This window comes from Staurois parvus, unplaced genomic scaffold (genome assembly GCF_062004578.1).
Source record: "Staurois parvus isolate SC_StPar_1 unplaced genomic scaffold, SC_StPar_1.0 ptg000056l, whole genome shotgun sequence".
Lineage (NCBI taxonomy): Eukaryota > Metazoa > Chordata > Amphibia > Anura > Ranidae > Staurois > Staurois parvus.
Window position 1 is genome coordinate 2,603,110 of NW_028317852.1, and position 21,224 is coordinate 2,624,333.

The following is a 21,224-nucleotide window of genomic DNA, read 5'->3' on the forward strand; positions in this document are numbered from 1 at the left end:
TCCGCCACTGATACAGAATAAAAACATAACATGTCATTTTCCGTTATTATATATTTGCATTATAGGTAACATAATGTTATATTTTTCTATAAATCCGGTCTTATATAATAGGTTTCACACAGTGATTTTATCTACAGATCGCTACTAATCGCCAGCATCCCACGGACAAAAGCAGAGAGCAACGGAACGCACTCTCGCGTTCCATTTACCGGAAGTGACTGAAGACCCGGCCTGTAGTTCCGGGTCTACCTGGACCGCTCTCTGTAGGCATGGGACCTTTGCAGTAGTAGCAGTCGAGGAACAAAAGGTAAGTGGAACTATTTGTTGTGTGTAGTTGGGCGGTAGCTCCGCGGTGGAAGCCGTAGTGTGTAGAGAAATAAAGCTGGCGGAGCGGAGCCTGTGCTGTCTATATAACAATAGGGAAGGTTAGGCGTTCCTGTCTGCTGTACAACTACCGAGCACAACTTCACACAGAGGGACGATGGCTGTGATGGATGCTGTCTCATTCTTTTTCTATTGGAGCGAATAGCATGCCTGGCTGTGCATCCATACTTGGCACTGTTGTGGTTGGATAGGCAGGATTGGTTAGTGGGGGGCTTATTTAAAAAAAAAAGGACACATTTGTAATGTAGCTGAGGCTAAACAAGTTTGTTTTTTTGTTTTTTTTGTGTGTTTTTATTTTTTTTTATTTTGCTATTGTGTTTATATATGCTTCTTAAAGTGTCTCCCGCTAGTTTAAAAGAAAAAAAAATAAGTTGTAAGAAGGACCTGTCTGTAAAGGAAAGGGTTAATAAATGGTGCTGGCGGTCTTTGTTTCCAGGTGGGCCCCTTTGCTTCCGCCAGCCCCTACGTGACAAGTCTGCCCAGTATTCATGTACATGGAATACGTCTCCAGCACACTGACATGCTTCATTCAAAGTGAAACAAATTTCATTCTTGTAAGATCACATAGAAAAGCACGGGAGATTTTGACATAGGGTCCATAGTAAGCACACATGGGGGGGTCAGGTATCTGTCAGGTTTATATATAGGCAGCACAGTGCCTTAATGGTTAGCACTTCAGCCTGGCAGTACTAGGGTTGCTGGTTCAAATCCCAACCACAGCACCACCTGCCTGGAGTTTGCATGTTCTCCCTGTGCCTGCGTGGGTTTCCTCCAGGTACTCCGGTTTCCTCTCACACTGCAAAGACATGCTGGTAGGTTAATTGGATCCTGTCTAAATTGTATGTGTATGTATGAATGTAAGTTAGGGACCTTAGATTGTACACCCCTTGAGGGTTAGGGACTGATGTGAATGTACAATATATATGTAAAGTGCTGTGTAAATTGACAGCGATATATAAGTACCTGAAATAAATCTGTCAGATGCTGATTTTTTTTCAGCCTTGGGGATGTCTTCAAGAGAGCAAATATTAGTGGCGTGGGTAAATATTAAAGTGGCACTAAACAATACCCTTGTTCTCCAAATATAATCAATACACAGCCATGACTTAAAGTGGTTGTAAAGCCTAACCAGTTTTTTACCTTAAAGCGGAGCTCCACCCAAAAGGGAAGATCCGCTTTAATGCATTATCCCCTGCTGCCCGTTGAGGATTGGCACCTTTGGGGAGTGGGTACTCAAATTTGACAGGTACCCGCTCCCACTTCTGCTGCGATTGCCTAAGGCAGGGGTGGGCAACTGTGGGCCTCCAGCTGTTGCAGAAGTACAAGTCCCATGAGGCATTGCAAAACTGACAGTTACAAGCATGACTCCCAAAGGCAGAGGCATGATGGGACTTGTAGTTCACCAACAGCTGGAGGGCCATAGTTGCCCATCCCTAGCCTAAGGTGATCGGAAGCAGAAGTTGTCCTCCCCCCGCCCCCCCGGTAGTCTTCTGTGACACGTGACAGGTCCCAGAAGACTATGGGATCATTCACAAAGTGCAGCGCTACTCGCGCATGCACAGTGGGCACCCGGTTGTCACAGCTGGATGCCTACACTGAAGATGCCGGGGAGAGAAGATGGGTGGTGAAACCAGCCATGGTGAGGACACTACTGAACCGAGGGATAGGTAAGTTGCTGTATTTTAAGTCAGCAGCGACAGTTTTGTTGCTGCTGACTTATATTTTTTTTCAAAGTCAACCAGAACTCCGCTTTAAATCGGATATATAGCTCAGTTCCAGCGATGCAGCATCCCTCTGCCACTCGCCTGGCCGTTGACATCTCCCAGTCTTGATCGCTGGGTGGGGATGACGTAAGTCCTGCGCATGCGCAGGTGTTCTGTCAGATTTGACATTGCCAAATTTGTACAGTTAGCTGCGCATGCACAGCTCACTGCATAGGGGCGGAACAGGCAGGTAAGTAACTTTAATGCAGAAGAGGCAAAATATGTCTCTTCTACATTAAAATTCCTGCTTTTCAGTTTTTATTTTTTTCGTTAAAGTTCCACATTAATGTATTTGGTAAGAAAAATGTTTAGGCATCAGTATCCAACCTCACCCCTCCCTTTTTTTTTTTTTTTTGTTTTTACTTGCAAATGATCCCTCATTTGGTCCAGTGCTGTGCCGGGCAGCAGTTCTGTCTCTGCTGAGGCAGCGTGGGGGGGGGCATTGGTTCCAGCTGCTATTGATCAAATGACAGGAAGTGGGGCCAATAGATCTCCTTAAAAATATTTCACTTTTTGATTTGCTATTTTTATATTAACCTTTATTATCATTTGTTTTCTTCTTTTAGGTTCCCAGCATGTTTCAAACCAGATTGCTTTGTGTTTGACAATGAGCATCAACTCTTCTGGAGAAAATGGCGTGGGAAGTCAAACTGCAGAAAATGGGGCTACTATAGTAGCCGAATCCATTGCTATAATCATCATTGACATTCTGATATGCCTGGGCAATCTTGTCATTGTAATTACATTGTACAAGAAGTCATATTTGCTTTCCCTCAGCAACAAGTTTGTATTTAGCCTGACGTTATCCAATCTGCTGCTGTCTATGCTGGTGCTTCCTTTTGTTGTTGTCAGCTCAATTCTGAGAGAATGGATATTTGGAGTGGTGTGGTGCAATTTCTCTGCCCTTCTTTATATGTTGATCAGCTCTGCCAGTATGCTTACTTTGGGCATCATAGCAATAGACAGGTAAGTCATATTAACCATCAACATACTGCTGTTTACTCCCATAGATTTGTGCTTGGGCTTAGATTTAAAGCAGAACTAAAGGCACCATACAAAAACTTACAAGCAGGTAGACTATTTATCACAGAAGTAGCATGCAATAAACTACACCTACCTGCTTGCTTGCAATTTTCTGTGTTGTCTAAACTGAGCTGTCCATGCTCAGCTCTTTTTACTCTGTGCGGATTACTGACTCCTGTGCATCACAAGATTTATGTCATTTGACGTTGCTCAGTGAAATTGCCAAAGACTGACAACCGAAAGGAGCTGAAAAGAAAATGATGGCACCAGCAAGGAACCTCCCCTCATGGATTTCAGATCATTTTTGAGGAAGTATTATGACTTTTTCAGGTATAGCTATGTAAAACATTCAAAATAAGTGTCTATTCTGTTTAAAAGCCAGTAATACATTGTCTCTCCCTGCTCTGCACATGCTCAGTTGCTGTCTATTTATAGACACTGTGCTAAATTTGTAGAGGCTGATCTACTGACAGTCTAAAGATTTACTGCAGCTCAGGGACTCTAGCCTTCAGCAAAATGGCAGCCTCCAACAAGAAGAAACAGAAGCAATGCTGGATGCAAAATAACATTATTTTTCACCAAGTTCTTATAGGTAAATTTCCACTTTAAGGTGCTGTAGACATTAACAGGTTAATTCAATAAGTCAGAGCAATTATGTAACGTTAAAGGAGAAGTATAGTAAAAGCTTTTTATGGCTGTACTTCTCCTATGAATTACAGTTACACAGAGTTTACTCCTGTGACCCATTTTCAGCCGACAGCGGGCTAAAGCCTGCTGTTGGCTGAAGTTGCAGAGCCAGTCCAAGCTATGTAAAAATCGCGACCATATGGTCGGGATCCACATAGAAGCCTGGACCTGCAACTGGCTCAGCCTCTCAGCTGCACTGCTGGGAGGCAGAGCCAGCCACTCCCCAGCCCAGTGCTCCAGTGAGCATCGGAGGGGCAGAGCAGAGAGCTGGTGACCGGCAGTCTCTGCTCTAAGCGAAGGGGAGGAATGAGCGATCAACAATGTTTGATCGCTCTGTTCTCAGTGCAGGGCCGGCGGGGGACAGATGCAGCATACTAATGTAGTTTTGTGAGGGTTTTTTTTTTTTTTTGGGTTTTTTGTTGTTTTTTTTTTATTAACACCGAACGTCTCTTATAAATGTGCCATGAGCTGTGCTTTTACTGTCTGATTAAACTAGAATTTATTTTTCTTAGAGCTTATTCACATGGACATTTTCAAAGTGCATCCACATAAAACACAGCATCTTGCTAGCAGAGGTTGCCTTAAAGACCCCGAATATTTGCTGTACACAAGTAACATCTGTGCAACTCTGCTAGTTCAAACATATCAATATCAACAAGGTGTATTCATTTGCAGTATGGAAGCCATGGGGTCAGTAAATAACCAAAGCAGCTAGCATTTGCAGAAGGAGTTCACCAGTCACCACCTAAGAGAAAGTTTACTATAATATAAGGGAGGTCAGGAAGTCACAGGGAATAGCAGCTTATAGCTTTAGTTATATACACTATATTGCAAAAGTATTGGGATGCCTGCCTTTACATGTACATGGACTTTATTGGCATCCCAGTCTTTGTCCGTAGAGTTCAATATTAAGTTGGCCCACCCTTTGCAGCTATAACAGCTTCAACTCTTATGGGAAGGCTGTCCTCAAGGTTTAGGAGTGTGTCTGTGGGAATGTTTGACCACTCTTCCAGAAGCGCATTTGTGAGGCACTGATGTTGGATGAGAAGCCCTGGCTGGCAGTCTCCACTCTAATTCATCCCAAAGGTGTTCTATTGGGTTGAGGTCAGGACTCTGTGTAGGCCAGTCAAGTTCCTCCACCCCCAAACTCTCTCATCCATGTTTTTATGGACCTTGCTTTGTGCACTGGTGTGCAGTCATGCTGAAAAAGGAAGGGGCCATCCCCAATCTGTTCCCACAAAGTTGGGAGCTTGAAATTGTCTAAAATGTCTTGGTATGCTGATGCCTTAAGAGTTCCCTTCATTGGAACTAAGGGGCCAAGCCCAGCCCCTGAAAGGCAACCCCACATCGGTATGCTCCCTCCACCAAACTTTATACTTGGCACAATGCAGTCAGGCAAGTTCTGTTCTCCTGGCAACTGCTAAATCCAGACACATCCATCGGATTGCCAGACAGAGAAGCATGATTTGTCAGTCCAGAGAACACGTCTCCACTGCTCTAGAATCCAGTGGTTGCATTCTTTACACCACTGCATCTAACACTTTGCATTGTACTTGGTAATGTAAGCCTTGGATGCAGCTGCTCAGCCATGGAAACCCATTCCATGAAGCTCTCTACGCACTGTTGTGCTAATCTGATGGTCACATGAAGTTTGGATGTCTTTAGCTATTGACTCTGCAGACAGCGACTTCTGTGCACTGACCCAGCTTTGTGGCTGAGTTGCTGTTGTTCCCAGTTGCTTCCACTTTGTTCCACTAACAGTTGACTGTGGAATATTTAGTAGCAAAGAAATTTCATGGATGGCGTTATTGCACAGATGGCAACCTATCACGGTATCACGTTTGAATTCACTGAGCTCCTGAGAGCAACCCGTTCTTTCACAAATGTTTGTAGAAGTAGTCTGCATGCCTAGGTGCTTGATTTTATACACCTGGGGCCATGGAGCTGATTGGAACACCTGAATCCAGTGATTTGGAGGGGTGTCCCAATACATTTGGCAGTATAGTGTATGTTTCCCTTTTTATGCTTTCGTCATACTTTTTTATATTGTAACATAAAAAAGAGAGAGAGAACAGAAGATATTGTCCACTAATCAAACAGATATAGCTTCACTGTATGCAGTGTACTGGAGCTAGGACTTTAATCTTCAGAGATGGAATTTCGGCGCTCAAAGTGATTACGTCAGAAGGGTTTTGCCCTTCAAAAAACCTTCTGCATGCAGCTTTCCCTGCAGCCCCCCAAATACATACCTGAGCCCAGTCTCGATCCAGTGATGTGCATGAGCGAAGACATTCTCTCTGTTCTCTTGCTCCTCATTGGCTCAGATACAGCAGCAGGAGTCATTGGCTCAGATACAGCAGCAGGAGTCATTGGCTCAGAAGCTAACATGCCCCCGAGCTTTCTATGGAGGTGCTTGGCGTGGGACCCTAGAAGGTGAAGATCGGGTGCAAAACCATTGCATAAAGCAGGTAAGTATGATGTTTGTTATTTTAAAACAAAAAATATTGAACCTTTAATAATGCTTCAAATTTGTGTCAATGAATGAAAGTTAGTTTATACCCAAAGCAACAGCAACCATAAATTGGAAAACGCATCATTTGGGGTAAATAACTTCTACATGTTCAAAAATTGTGTTTGGCTTTAGTGTGACGTGGGGTTGCTGTTACATAAACTTCAGGAAGTAATTCCTATTCTATTGAATATTTATTGCACAATTGCCAAATATCATTCCCAAGGAAGAGGAGACATTGAGACGCTACTTTCTGCTCTTGGAATTAGATTGCACAGCTGTTGCCTCTCAGCAATTGACATAAAGTGCTACTGCAGCTTGGTTATGTATGGCTTATGTGTCAGGTTTATTTTGCTAAGAGAAGTAGGAGTTCAGCTGTTGAAGAGTTGTGACCAGATATGTTTGTTGCTTTCACATTCTTAACAAAATGGCTCTCAGGCTTAGAATTCATTGGCACAATTTTACAAGCCACAACTGTTTCTTTTTTAGCTTTGTCTATAACATGTAGTTTTTATATTTGAATCAACTGAATAATTTGAAATTAACATGCTGTTAAAATGAGTACCATAAATGATTGTTTTGTTTTTTTAATAGGACATATTTATTTAAACAAATTTGTATTCATGGTCTTCGATGTGTAGATACCCAGGCCAAATGCAGCAAAGTAAAGCTTCTGCCTTCACAATGGGGTCAGTGGATCGTAGGGGCACTGATGGGCTCAGGCACACTGTCCTTCCAGCTTTGAGACCACACCTCTGTACAGGGTTATAGTTACAAAGCTGGAAGAAGAATGTATGGACTAAGAGGGTGCTCATCAGCACTCCAACAGTCCATTATGAACTACAAGCTGTCTGCCATGGTGGAAGAGTGGACTTGTAATTCATTCATTCACATTTTGTTGTGAATGAGTGGACCCAACTGTGCGGGCGGTTTTGTAACTTGACAGAGGGTGCAGAAAGAGGCTTCCCTGACAGTGGAAGGGGGGGTGAGCAGGGTACAAGCTGGAACATGTTACAACCTAAATACGGGTGTAACATGTTCCAAAGGTGAACTTGACCTTTAATCCCTAAGAGACACAGCATGTCTCTTGTGTATTTAAAGCCTTTTTTTTTTTTTTATTACTTTTTTAGTAGATTTCAATTTTACATAAGTGCCTAGGCTATGGGAAACAGACTTTCTGGCACTCAAAGGGCCTCAGGTTGGACACCAGGGGAATACATTGATAATTACAGCATTAAATCTATTGCACTGCAGCCTAAGCCTGCATTCACACTTGTACTTTAAGCATCGTGTTTTTGTGCATTGTGTCTAGGCAGCCCATTCATGTCAGGATACAAGTACTCCAACTTTTGACATTCTAATCAAAATAAATACATTTTTTTTTTTTTTTTTTTTCTTTTTTGTAGGTATTATGCTGTCCTTTACCCAATGGTATATCCTATGAAGATCACAGGGAATCGTGCAGTTCTGGCAATAGCATATGTTTGGCTCCATTCTCTCATAGGATGTCTTCCACCCCTCTTTGGATGGTCCTCACTAGAGTTTGATAACTTCAAGTGGATGTGTGTTGCTGCATGGCACAAAGAGGCTGGCTATACTGCCTTTTGGCAGATTTGGTGTGCTTTGCTGCCTTTTATCACTATGATGATTTGCTATGGCTTTATATTTCGAGTGGCCCGAATAAAAGCTAGAAAGATCCATTGTGGAACTGTCATCATTGTTCAAGAAGCTCCTCAGAAGAATGGGAGAAAAAATTCCAGTACGTCTACATCTTCATCAGGGAGCAGGAAAAATGGGTTTTCAAGTATTGTCTATTCAGCCAATCAGTGTAAAGCTTTTATTACAATATTAGTAGTTATTGGGGCTTTTGTGCTTACCTGGGGGCCTTATATGATTGTTATAAGCACTGAGGCCTTATGGGGGAAAAACAGTGTTTCTCCCATAATGGAGACTTTAGCTACCTGGCTATCATTCACAAGTGCAATTTGTCACCCTCTTATTTATGGACTTTGGAATAAGACTGTGCGTAAGGAGCTTCTAAGCATGTGCTTTGGCAACAAGTATAGAGATCCATTTCATCAGCAGCATAGGACTTCACGAATGTTCAGTATTTCCAATCGGATAACAGGTAGGTCCTGTAGACTTCATTATGTAAATTGTGACCATTGTGAAAATATTTTCTAAGAATGTGAGGACTAGTTCTTATTCCTGTCTCTTAACCAAGTTCTTCAAACTTGACAATTAGATTAGATTCCATGTATATACACAGAGATGTGGACATTTTTTTAAAAATTTCCAAAAACATCCGAATCCCAAAAACTGGATCTTTAAATAGGATCTTTATCGATAGCAACTTAGGAAACAGTCCTAAAAATACTTTAAAACAAAGCTCCACCCAAAAGGGGACATTCTGCTTTAAGGCCTCCTCCCCCACTCGTCTTTCAGTAATGAGTGGTTACCCGCTCCCTCTTCTGCTCCGATCGCCAAGGCAATCAGAAGCAAAAGTTTTCTCCATTCCCCCCTCGCCTCCTTCTCCGCAGTGTTCTTGGACACATGACAGGTTCCAAACACTGTAGAACCATTCACAATGTGCAGTGCAGTGCAGTGCAACCCGTGCATACGCGGTGGGCACATGGCTTCAATCAAGCCAAATCAAGCTCCAGTGTCTGCTCTGTTAACCATTTAGTGTTTGAGGGTAAAACAAATGTTAATGCATAAGCACAATTTACAACTTTGACATGTTAAAAAAAACGTACATATCATCGCAACTACTTTATCAAGGGCTTTCGTTTGGTGGTAAAAGGTAATGGATATCGCCTGATTTTTTTTTTTTTTTTAGTTATCATTATCAAAGGAAAACTGGCCCAAAATAGTAGAACATTTTTGTTTTTTAAATTTAGTATATTTCTTGCTATTAACATAATTTACCAGCAAAGAAAACCCCAAAATAAATTTTCCTGCTGCTGATGATCAGAGCGATACCACATACTGTACGTGTGTTCGTTTATTTGTACCCATAGTAGGGCCCAAAAACAATGTTGCACATTATGCATTTTTTTTTATCCTGCCTAAATCACACTAATACCTATTTAAATAAATATTTATCCAAAATATACTGACCTTGACCTTTGACCCCAGTGTTGACCTTTGAGTTTTACCTTGACCCCGATAACTAGATTTTGGTACATGTGTGACTTATATGCTGCATTAATCTCATTAAGGCTAGGTTCACACCTATGCAGGTTGCATTTGGGCCGTTTCTGCATTGCGTTTTTGCACTTGCATTTTTTCTTGTTGCTAGGCAGATCTAAAATGCAAAACACATCAAAAGCGCAATACAGTACGCATGTATTCACATTTGTGAGCACAGGGGAACGGGCGCGTTAAAAATTATTTTTTTATTGTATCACTAATCTTGTTTCCAATTTTTACACTGTTTCTTTACATTGTTTTTTCTTGGATTAACCTTATTGCTAGCACAAGGAATAAACACCTGTCCCTGCCCATGCTATTGCAAGGGATGTTATGCTTCACTAGACCCCAGCTTACCCCTCTATCTTCAAAAGCATCTCATCAAACTGAGATTGGTTTGATCAGATGCTTTACAAGCTGGTAACAGTTTGTAAACAACGAACTGAAAATAGAAATGACAAAATCCATGATGTTCTGATTTCATTTGTCACAGAGGAAGGGAGGGTAAGGATGTATTTTTCTTTCCTCGGTGTTTAGCTGACTGGACAGGCAGCAGCAGTCATCCTGGGGGGCCCTCTTCTGCACCCTGTGGCTATAGAGCCAGGATCACTTCTACAGAAAAGCCCATCGCTGTCTCCAAATTTTGATACCAGGATCATGGTTGCAGCTATGATCTCTGTATACCAATATCAACTCGAGGACGTATGAGTACATCCTAGGGGAATGAAGTGGTTAACCCAATTTATGCATTAGTCCCTAAGATACCAATACTATGTCAGGAATTCAACAAAGAATGAGTTCATAAAATGTAAAAAGCCACATTTACAGTAAAGTCTCCAGCATATGATTGTTTCACAGCATTTTTGGCAAAGCTAAAAAACACTTGTGTCAATATTTATAATGGAAATGTCCCTGTGTATACATAAAAATTCCTATGCCTAGTACACACGATCTGAAAATAGGACGAAACGCACCGCTTTAAAACAATTATATGATAATCTGATTAGTACACAGCTTTCGAGAGCCGATCACAACAGTTCATGTAAAATTATCCTAAGGGACAAACACAAAAAACTCTCGTACGATAGCAGAATGTACGATTTTCGTATAGTACATTATTCGTCCAAAAAACAAAAACAGAAGACCAACACCACGCATGCTCAGAAATGAAAGAATACATTACAATTTGTATTCTGCATAATATATACAAATTGTATTCTGTCATACGAGAATTTTTGTAACTTTAGTAGCCTTTTAATATTTGATATGAGACTAGCATGCAAAAAAAGAACGATCATTTGTCCGATATTCGCATTGTGTGTACAAGGTTTTACAAGAGCACTGGCATTGCTTTGTATCAATGAAAACTTTCACTGCAATAGTCTTTGGGCTTCTGACTGCATTACCACTGACAATGCAAGTCAATGAGAATGCTGAATAAAACTTCCACTAGTAGTTTCTTCCGTGTTATTGGTGATATTTCAAGCACTGTGTTTTAGCTGGCTCAGCTTCTGCTCCGTCATCAGAAAAGTTTCAAAAGGCCCTGACGCCAGGCCATTTATTTCACCCAAAACCTTTCAATAAAATTCTATATGAATTTAAATTATGTTAAGAATGTCAATTTATGCTGGGCACTGCTATCTTGGATGTGATGTCAGCAACCCCAGCAGAATCACAGTTGTCGCTCAAGTGACATTCTACAGTATTTTCCTTTGCTCCTTCGCTGGCAGCTACATAAGTTTATTTACATAGGTGAGTAGCTGGGCCAGCACAGTGAATAAAGTAATTTCAATTTGGCTGATGCGGCAGGGACTGGCCAAATTTTGATCAGTGTGTGACTGTTCCTGCTCAACAGATGTCGATCATTTTATCGATAATAACATTTACCATAGGTTTTAACCACTTTTGTCACCCATGCCAATTGTCACATTTCACCCCTCCTGGAACAGCATGGGTTATAATCTCATTAACTCTTGGGGAATGAGGAATATGGGTTATCATTTTACCTTCTTCCTCACTCCAGCAGGCTTCCTTCGTCTATGTGAACAGTCCCCAGAAGCCCCCTCCTTCTTTTTCTTCCTCCTTCTTCCTTTTCTTCCTCCTTCTTCCTTTTCTTCCTCCTTCTTCCTTCTCCTTCCTCCTTCTCCTTCCTCTTTTATTTCCTATATTTCTTTCCCCCACAAAAGTGAAGTTAACCTTTTTAAAGGAAGAAAACTGCTTGATTTTGACCGATTTTACCACAACAGCAGCTTTTTAATAAGACTTGTTACTTGCTAATGAATTTTGACTTTGTGACACAGCCTTATGGATAACAGCACTTCTATCTCAAAGCTGGTGTTACAAGTCTTTGTAATGGGGACTCCTCTTTATTACTACTTTGAGGAATCCAAGGCAGAAACTGGAAATCTGTTTTAAATACCAATGCATGTATGCTGTGAGCAATTTTGTTTCCAATAATGCTACAATTTAATTTTCTAGATCTTGGATTATCTCCACATCTAACTGCACTGATGGCCAGTGGGAAGGACTCCGATCACCAAAGCACTACAACAAATACCGGGGTCAGCTATTCAAACGATTCTGGTACATTACTTTCTTTTTTATTTGCAGAATTTAATAAGTAACATGGGAATTACAAATCCTCTAGAGCAGAGCATACTGGGATAATTAAAAGAATTTTGCACTGATAAATGTGTTTATAGAGCAAGCTTTATAAGCCAGTCTAATATTGTAAGTAGGGTTGCACTGATACCAAGTACAAGTATTCATGCAAATGCTCCAATACCTAAAACCGATACCTTTGCGGTGCAATTTGAGCTCATACAAAATCAACGTGCTCAAATTGCACTGCAAAGAATCCCATGCACTGTAATTCTTGTCCGAATCGCATGTGGTTTCCTGCGTTGCTCCTGTGTTCAAGTTACTTCAGTACGTGAACACAATTATCGGTGCTCGTACTCCCTAACAGGTACATCCCTAATTGTAAGGAGTTTTTTTTTTTAAACTTTTGATTACAGCTCCAATCGGCCTCAAATCAACAGAACTTGCTTTTCCTTGGGGGAAATCTAGAGTGGACTTCCTCTAAGACTCCAGCATACCGAACTTCAGCAAATCCAGAGTACAAGGATACTACCCAGCATTCAGCTCAAAAGTGCCTTTATGTGGCTTGTACCAGCATGCTTACTCATAATAACTAATAATTGAGAATAATCCTGTCTAGTATCTTATACTTATGCATTTGCTGGAATCCAAAGACAGCATTAGACCATTTTACTTTGTACTCTGTTAACCAGTCAACCTTCATGTTCCTCTGAATGATTTTTAGAGAGCTGAAGTGTAATCGTTTAGAAAAAACATATATAATACTCCCCTTCCTGAACTATGTATCATTCCCTTAATCTAATAATGGCCAAATAGGTCATGTAAATAAATATTACATAAAATCACAATGCAGTTGTAAATACATAAATATTGAACCAACGTGTATTAAGTGCAAATAAGGTGCAGAGGTGATTGTCCGTGTCATATCTGCATAAAATTCATGTGTACAAGTACACGGATAAAACAAATAAAAAATTCTTCAACAAGTCTGTATGTGGACCAGTCTTCAATACAGTGCAGCAATCAATATGTTAGAGAAGATCTTCTATTTCTGTCTCCGAGCTTTCACCTCATGGCAACCTTCACCTAAAAACACTCCAACCCCTTTAGTAATAGTATTGACCCTATCAAAAATGAAATCCACGCTGGGTCAAAAATCAAAAAGTGTACCAGCAGCTGCTACATAATTGTGATCCTAATTAAACATTAATCAAATCAAACTGAAGCAGCGCTCAATAATTTTTATACAAATAAAGCATATGAAAAAAGTCCATAAACAATTAATGTGTTAATAAAGTCCCACGTGTGTAACAATAAAGTCCCACATGTCTGTCCCACAAAATAAAACTTATGCAGGAAAAATGTATAACTCATCCATTAGTGCATATTTTTATACTTGAAAAACTCCACCACCATGAACCACCAATGATAGTGGCTTCCTACCAGATCTGCTGGATCATAAGATTATAAATAGTCAAGATCACGTAAATGAAATGCACCATTCATGTATCCTCCTGTTTACTCTGATGTAAGTAGTATAAGCTAAAACAGGACAGTGTCTCCTCGTGTCATGCACTGTCTGGTTCGAGCTTACACTCTTATCCTGCTTACAGTGAAGAACAGTTAAGAGGTAGATCAAGACTGGAAATATTGGGTCTGTACCTTCCCCTTAAACTACAGCAGGCTAAAGGGTTTTTGTGTGGGGAGTTAAGTATAGACTTGGCATAATAGTTTTGAAAAGTATCCAATTAAAATTGAAATCTTAAATTGTGTGCAACTTACCAGTCGTGGTGACTGTATTTGTTTTCTCTTTTTAAGCTATATTCCCTGTTTTCACTTAGTGATCCAATCAGTAACACACTTTCAGCCCTACAGTGTCTACACTCCAGATGAAGGAGCAACAGAGACACCTTTGGACAGCACAATTGTCAATCTGGGGGTGGTGTGGGGTGGAGGAAGTGTTATTTATATATACACACTCACTGGCCACTTTATCAGCTACACTTATTCAATTGCTTGATAACACAAATTGCTAATCAGCCAATCACATGGCAGCAACTCCATGCATTCAGGCATCTAGAAGTGGTGAAGACGACTTGCTGAAGTTCAGACCAACCAAGCATCAGAATGGGGAAGAAAGGGGATTTAAGTGACTTTGAACTTGGCATGGTTGTTGGTGCCAGATGGGTTGATCTGAGTATTTAAAAAAACTGCTGATCTACTGGGATTTTCACACACAACTATCTCTAGGGTTTACAGAGAATGGTCCGAAAAAGAGAAACTATCCAGTGAGCGGCAGTTGTGTGGATGAATATGCTCTATTTGATGTCAGAGGATAATGAGCAGACTGGTTCGAGATGACAAAAAGGCAACAGTAACTCATGTCAATATTGACCAAAACCTGTGAAGAAAGTTTTCAATATTTTGTTGAATCCATGCCACGAAGAATTAAGGCAGTTCTGAAGGCAAAAGAGGTCCAATCTGGTACTAGCAAGGTGTACCTAATAAAGTGGCGTGTGTGTCATAGCCAAAAATATTGGCATCCCTGCAGTTCTGTCAGATAATGCACCATTTTGTTTGCAAAATTATTGGCACCTTCTCAAAATTGTAAAAAATAATTGCATTCCAAGTTTGTGATGTTCCTGTAATTTGTAATTAAACTCACCTACATTGATTAACCGATCTTAATGCTCCTGTGTCCACTGTGCGCAATATTGTCAAGAAGTTGCCCATGGCACTGTAGTTAATCCCTGGATGTGGACGAAAGAGAAAATCCCCAAAAAACGAAGAATTATCCGAATAGTGGCTAATCAACTTCCAGACAAATTCATGCTGACCTTCGGGCATAGGGTACAATTGTGTCAGCTCGCACTATATGTTGCCTTCTGAATGAGAAGGGGTGCTATGGTAGGAGACACAGGAGGACCGCACTGTTGACACAGAAACACAAAAAAGCCAGATTGGAGTTTGTCAAAACTTATCTGAAGAAGCCAAAATCCTTTTGGAAGAATGTGCTGTGGACAGAAGAAACAATATTACAGCTTTTTGGTAAAGCCCATCATTCTACTGTTTTCAGAAAAAGAAATGAGACCTATAAAGAAAAGTATACCGTTCCTACAGTTAAACATGGTGGAGGTTCACTGATGTTTTGGGGTTGCTTTGCTGCTTCAGGCACTGGATGTCTTGGCCGTGTGCATGGCATTATGAAGTCTGAAGACTACCAAAGAATTTGGGGGGTTCAGTGTAGAGTCCAGTGTCAGAAAGTTGGATCTCTGTCAGAGGTTATGGGTCTTACAGCAGGACAGTGACCCGAAGCATACATCAAAGAGCACACAGAAATGGTTTCAGACAAAGTGCTGGAGAGTACTGAACTGGTCAGCAATGAATCGGATCTCAATCCCATAGATCACCTGTGGAGAGATCTCAAAAGAACCCTTCCAATCTCAGAGACCTGGAGCAGTTGGTGACAGTAGAGTGGTTCAGAATTCCAGTAGAGAGGTGTAAGAAACTCATTGATGGTTACAAGAAGCCATTGATTTCAGTTATTTTTTTACAAGGGGTGTGCTACCAAATATTAAATTGAGGGTGCCAATTATTTTGTCCTGTCCATGTTTGGGGTTTTGTGTGGAATGTGTCAAATTTGGCCTTTTTGTTTCTCCAATTTTTAGTGCCACACCAATACAAACAAAAGAAATAATGAGAATGCCTAAACACTTGTAACAATTTTTTTTTTTGCCAATATTTTTGGCCATGTGTGTACATATGTATGTGTATATGTGTGTTTGTGTGTATGTATGTTTAGAAATATATATTTTTAGGAATGCACCGAAATTTCGGTGGCCGAACACACCTCTTTCAACCGTTGGGTGAAACGAAAAAAAGCACCGATACAGGTGCCGAAAAATCCTCGCCGCCGCCGTTCGGTAGCTCTCAGCCTTACCTGAAAATTAATCAATCCCGGCGCTGGGCATAGAGATGAGTGAAGGAAAGATGGCCGTCACTCATCTCTATGTCCTTGGATGACCGGAGTGATGTTTCTTCCTGTTCCAGCCATTGTTTTGTTTTTTTAAGCACTAGATCAGTGTTTTTTTTTTTTTTTTGATCCAATGCTTTATATTGCAGAGGAGAGATGTGGGGTCTTATTGACCCCATATCTCTCCATAAACAGGACCTGTCACTAATTATTTCTATCACAAAGGATGCATGCATTCCTTGTGGTAGGAATAAAAGTGATTAAACATTTTATTAAAGGGACAGTGCAAAAGAAAAAAAAAAAATAAGTTAAAAATTAAATAAGTTAAAAGTGCCTCCGTCCCCCCCTGTGCTCGCACATAGTGGTGAACACATACGTAGGCCATGCCCACATATGTAAATGGTCTTCAAACCACATACTTGAGGTATCACCAGAGCAATTATTCTCGCGCTAGATGTCCTCTGTAACTTTACACTGCGAACCTGTAGAAATTTTTAAAGCATCACCCATGGAGATTTTACACACACACACACACACTAAAATGTCAGGTTTTTGTGATGTAAAAAATATGAGACAAAGAAATAATTTCAGAACTTTTACCACCTTTTAATGTAACCTATAAACTGTACAACTCAGTTGAACAACAAACTCAAATCTTAGGTGGAGGGAAGTAAAAATAAATAACTAAAATATATGGTTACATAAGTGTGCACACCCTTACACTAATACATTGTTGAAGCACCTTTTCATTTTATTACAGAACTCCGTCTTTTTGGGTATGAGTCTATCAACATGGCACATCTTGACTTAGTAATATTTGCCCACTCTTCATTGCAAAAACACTCCAAATATGTCAGATTGCGAGTGCATCTCCTGTGCACAGCCCTCTTCAGATCACCCCACAGATTTTCCATCGGATTCAGGTCTGAGCTCTGGCTGGGCCATTCCAAAACTTTAATCTTTTGGTGAAGCCATTCCTTTGTTGATTTGGATGTATGCTTTGGGTTGTTGTCATGCTAAAAGATGAAGTTCATCTTCAGCTTTGTAGCAGAAGCCTGAAGGTTTTGTGCCAATATTGACTGGTATTTGGAACTGTTCATAATTCCCCTCTACCTTGACTAAGGCCCCAGTTCCAGCTGAAGAAAAACAGCCCCAAAGCACGATGCTGTCACCACCATGCTTCACGGTGGGTATGGTGTTCTGTTGGTGATGTGCAGTGTTGTTTTTGCGCCATACAGATCTTTTGGAATTATGGCCAAAAAGTTCAACCTTAGTTTCATCAGACCATAACACATTTCCCACATGCTTTTGGGAAACTTCAAATGTGTTTTTGCAAAATTTATCCGGGCTTCGATGTTTTTCTTCGTAAGGAAAGGTGTCCGTCTTGCCACTCTACCCTATAGCCCGGACATATGAAGAATACGGGAGATTGTTGTCACATGTACCACACAGCCAGTACTTGCCAGATATTCCTGCAGCTCCTTTAATGTTGCTGTAGGCCTCATGGTAGCCTCCCAGACCAGTTTTCTTCTTGTATTTTCATCAATTTTGTAGGGACATCCAGTTTTTGGCAATGTTCTTGTTGCGCCATATTTTCTCCGCTTGATGATGACTGTGTTCTGTGGTATATCTAATGCCTTGGAAATTGTTTTGTACCCTTCTCCTGACTGATACCTTTTAGCAATGAGATCCATCTGATGCGTTGGAAGCTCTCTGCGGACCATGACTTTTGCTGTAGGATGTGACTAAGAAGATATCAGGAAAGACCTCCTGGAACAGCTGAACTTTATTTTGGGTTAATCAGAGGCACTTTAAATGATGACAGGTACTGATTCAGAATGTGTTTGCTTAATTCTGACAATAGCTACACAGCTGCATCCCCAGTTATAAGAGGGTGTGCACACTTATGCAACTGCTTTTTATTTTAGTTTTTTATGTATACCTTTTGGGTTGTACAGTTTACAGGTCACATTAAAGGTGGAAAAAGTTCTGAAATTATTTCTTTGTCTCATATCACAGAAACCTGACGTTTTAACAGGGGTGTGAAGACTTTTTATAGTGTGTGTGTGTGTGTGTGTGTGTGTGTGTGTGTGTGTGTGTGTGTGTGTGTGTGTGTATATATATGTGTATATATAAACAAATTGAAGCCAAAGTCCAGCTAACAGTTTATAAGCAGTTACAGTTTTATTTTTTCCTTTATGGGATAATGGTTATAGATAAATAAATTCTGATCATTGTAAGCACCCCTGTAAGTGGTAAATGGTTTGTCTCATCCCTGTAACTGCTACATCTGCAGGAGAGCTTGTTCTTTTGAAAAACAGACTTACTGGCTGGATCTCCAATAAAAGATCGCCTAAAAAAGAAAAGTAATGCAGCCATCGAACCTAAGATATGGAAAGCTGCAGTATAATAAGTTCTTGCATTTGGGTTTAATACTGCTTCAAAGAGGTGTTAATTATTTCCAGTTGCACAGACTATATATGCATAGGAATTCTACTTTATGAAGTGTATTATTGTGCTTCTATTTGTTTCATGATGTGGAAAAGGTGGATTACCTTGTTGAGGTCCAGCAGTGGGGGAAGCTCACTACTGACACTATTGCTATTGCATTACCTGCAGTTGTTTCAGGTCACTGGATCATTCAAGTAACAGAAAATTAGGGTTGCAAGGGAACATTATTTCTGATCTCTGAACTTGAATTGGCTTCTATGTCCAGTGATTGTGGAATGCCACTGCCATGAGTCGTCAATAGGATGCTTCATCCATAATTTTCCTTTTTAAAGAAAATGTGGTTTCAGTTATATTGTTTGTACTTCTCTTCTATGTAGGTACTGATGTAATGCTGCTTGAAGACTACAGCTCTGATAGTGCCCAGAACCCACGTCTTCTCTATTCAAGAAGGAAAAGTTCTGTTACATTTGAAGATGAAGTTGAGCAAAAGACTGGTACTTTCTATGTTTTTTATTATTTTAAACTTGCACACCTGGCAAACCGTTTAGTACACGCAAGCAAAGCTGTTTTCTCTGCCAAATAGTTTGTTTTTCTCGCCACACAGCTCCACCACACAGCACAGCTCTGTCTAACTGTAGCAAAGACAAATTCATGGTCCTGCCCTGCTAAAGGCATGCTGTCAACCCTGTGTCACTTGTACCTACCTGATAAAACAGACTGCATATTTTAGCAGAAAGTTTCTTGAAAACCCGATGCTTCACTGCTCACTGTTTTTTGCAAGTGTTTGACTAGTCAGATGGGTTTAATATCTGTTCCCCTCAACACTGGCAGTGGTTCCTGTGGACAGCTCATATGTCTTACAGCCACTTAGGAATTGTAGGGAGAAATCACAGCAAGCAGTGGAATGCTGGTGGAGACAGGTATTCATACACATATATACATGTTAATATTTGCAGTGGTTAGGAGAGCAGTGAAGCAGCAGCTTTTTGAAGAAACTGCAGTTTTCGTGTTAGAGGGTATGTTGTACAATTAAGGAAATGTGTGCTGATAGGCTCACTTTAAATTCCTTACTGATCTTGTCCTACCCCCTGGCTTGAGACTGGACAGTGAAAGGAGAAGCAGAACACGGATGAGCTCATGTTTTCTATCATTTTGTGCTTGCACATGAGCACTGCAGCACAAGTTGGTGAGGGACTGACTTGGATCAGGCTTGCAACCATTAAGTTTAAAAACTCCTGTCTGTTTCAAAACAGTGATAAACTAGGTCCTGCAGCCTAGTTCAGAATGAAACAGCTGGGTCTGCACCTTTTTACAAACAGATCAGTCTTAGCAGCTACTATTATTGACCCCCGCACAGGTGCATTTTATCCATGCCTATTTGAGGGGATTACAAGGGAAATGTATCACATTAATATGTTAACATATTTGTTTTATTTGTCATTTATTTTCTAAATACAGAACACTTTGTTACCTTATTCCTACAATATCTCTATCCATTTTAATAGCATTTTCAGAAAAACAAGAGATCTTAGAAATGTAGCTTTATTGTCATTCATTGCCATAGTTTAGAGGGAGTGCAAAAGGGTGGGCAAAATCAGCACTCTGGACAATGGACAGTCTGCATTAAATGTAAATATGATTCCCTGTGCTAGTTTTTTAAATTGGACCTTCTCTGGAAAGGTGGTGTTAGACCATTTAACTCTTGTATCTAGAAACTAATATAGTGGCCACATAGTAGTAGTCCCTTGCTTTGATGACCCAAATTCTGGGGTCCTTACACTGACATTTGAGTATAAAAATCCTCATTTACCATAGGTTGCCTACAGAAGAGGATGCTGAATCCTTAATGTCGCTGATGACAGGTGTCCACAACAATCTTACCCAACCCAAGTATAGGGTTTGGGAGGGGTGTAAATTCCCCTTTTAAAGCAGTTTTAAAACCAAAATCAATCATTTTATTATATTGTTGCTTAACGGTTGTTAGATGTGATGGCTGCATTAGTTTCTATTTTTTTTTTTCTTTTAAAGGAGTAGTAATAGATGTCAGCCTGTTGGGAGGAGGAAGTATTCTAGGGAACATGCAGTTGGCTCTTCTACACTGATCTGGCTGCCTTGGGGGTATCCCTTTCAGGGTGCAGTCAGACAATGTCATTGCTGTGGCATACAGCAGCCATCAAGGAGGGACAAGAAGTCATGCCTCTTCAGAGGACAGACCATGATCTTGTCTTGGGCAGAACTTCACATTTCCTCCCTTTCCACAATCCACATTCTAGGCAAGAAAAATTGAGAGGCACAATTTTTCAGCTATCAGCAGCTGAATCCGGGAGAATGGGCTCATTCACCCCCACCCACAGAGGTGTTTGCAGAGATTTGTTTGTGGTGGGAGCGCCAGTTGTGGATCTCTTGGCGTCCAGATTCAAAGACAGACTGGAAAGGCATTTGCAATAGAGGCCTGGTGACTCTTTGCCATCGGTTTTCCCTGATCTATGCTTTCCCACTGCAGTTTTCTTGCCTGTTGTGTAGGATAAAGGTATTCTGGTGATTCTGTTTGTACCTGCTTGGCCATGGAGAACAATGGACATCGTAAATCAGAACCTGCTGGATCTGCTGTGAACTCATTGAAGTGGCGAATTTGAACCTA

General features: G+C 40.7%; 1 protein-coding gene across 1 annotated transcript in view; it reads left to right on the plus strand.

Moving 5' to 3' along the window:
• Positions 1-229: 229 nt before the first annotated feature.
• The window catches only part of GPR161 (G protein-coupled receptor 161), a 31,221-nt gene continuing 10,226 nt past the window's right edge, over positions 230-21,224 (plus strand). The window contains exons 1-5 of the mRNA XM_089668241.1: positions 230-307; positions 2,714-3,113; positions 7,773-8,494; positions 12,037-12,141; positions 18,961-19,077. Of these exons, the coding sequence (XP_089524367.1) occupies positions 2,755-3,113; positions 7,773-8,494; positions 12,037-12,141; positions 18,961-19,077 (1,303 nt within the window). The 5' untranslated portion in view covers positions 230-307; positions 2,714-2,754. The remainder of the gene's footprint in view (positions 308-2,713; positions 3,114-7,772; positions 8,495-12,036; positions 12,142-18,960; positions 19,078-21,224) is intronic.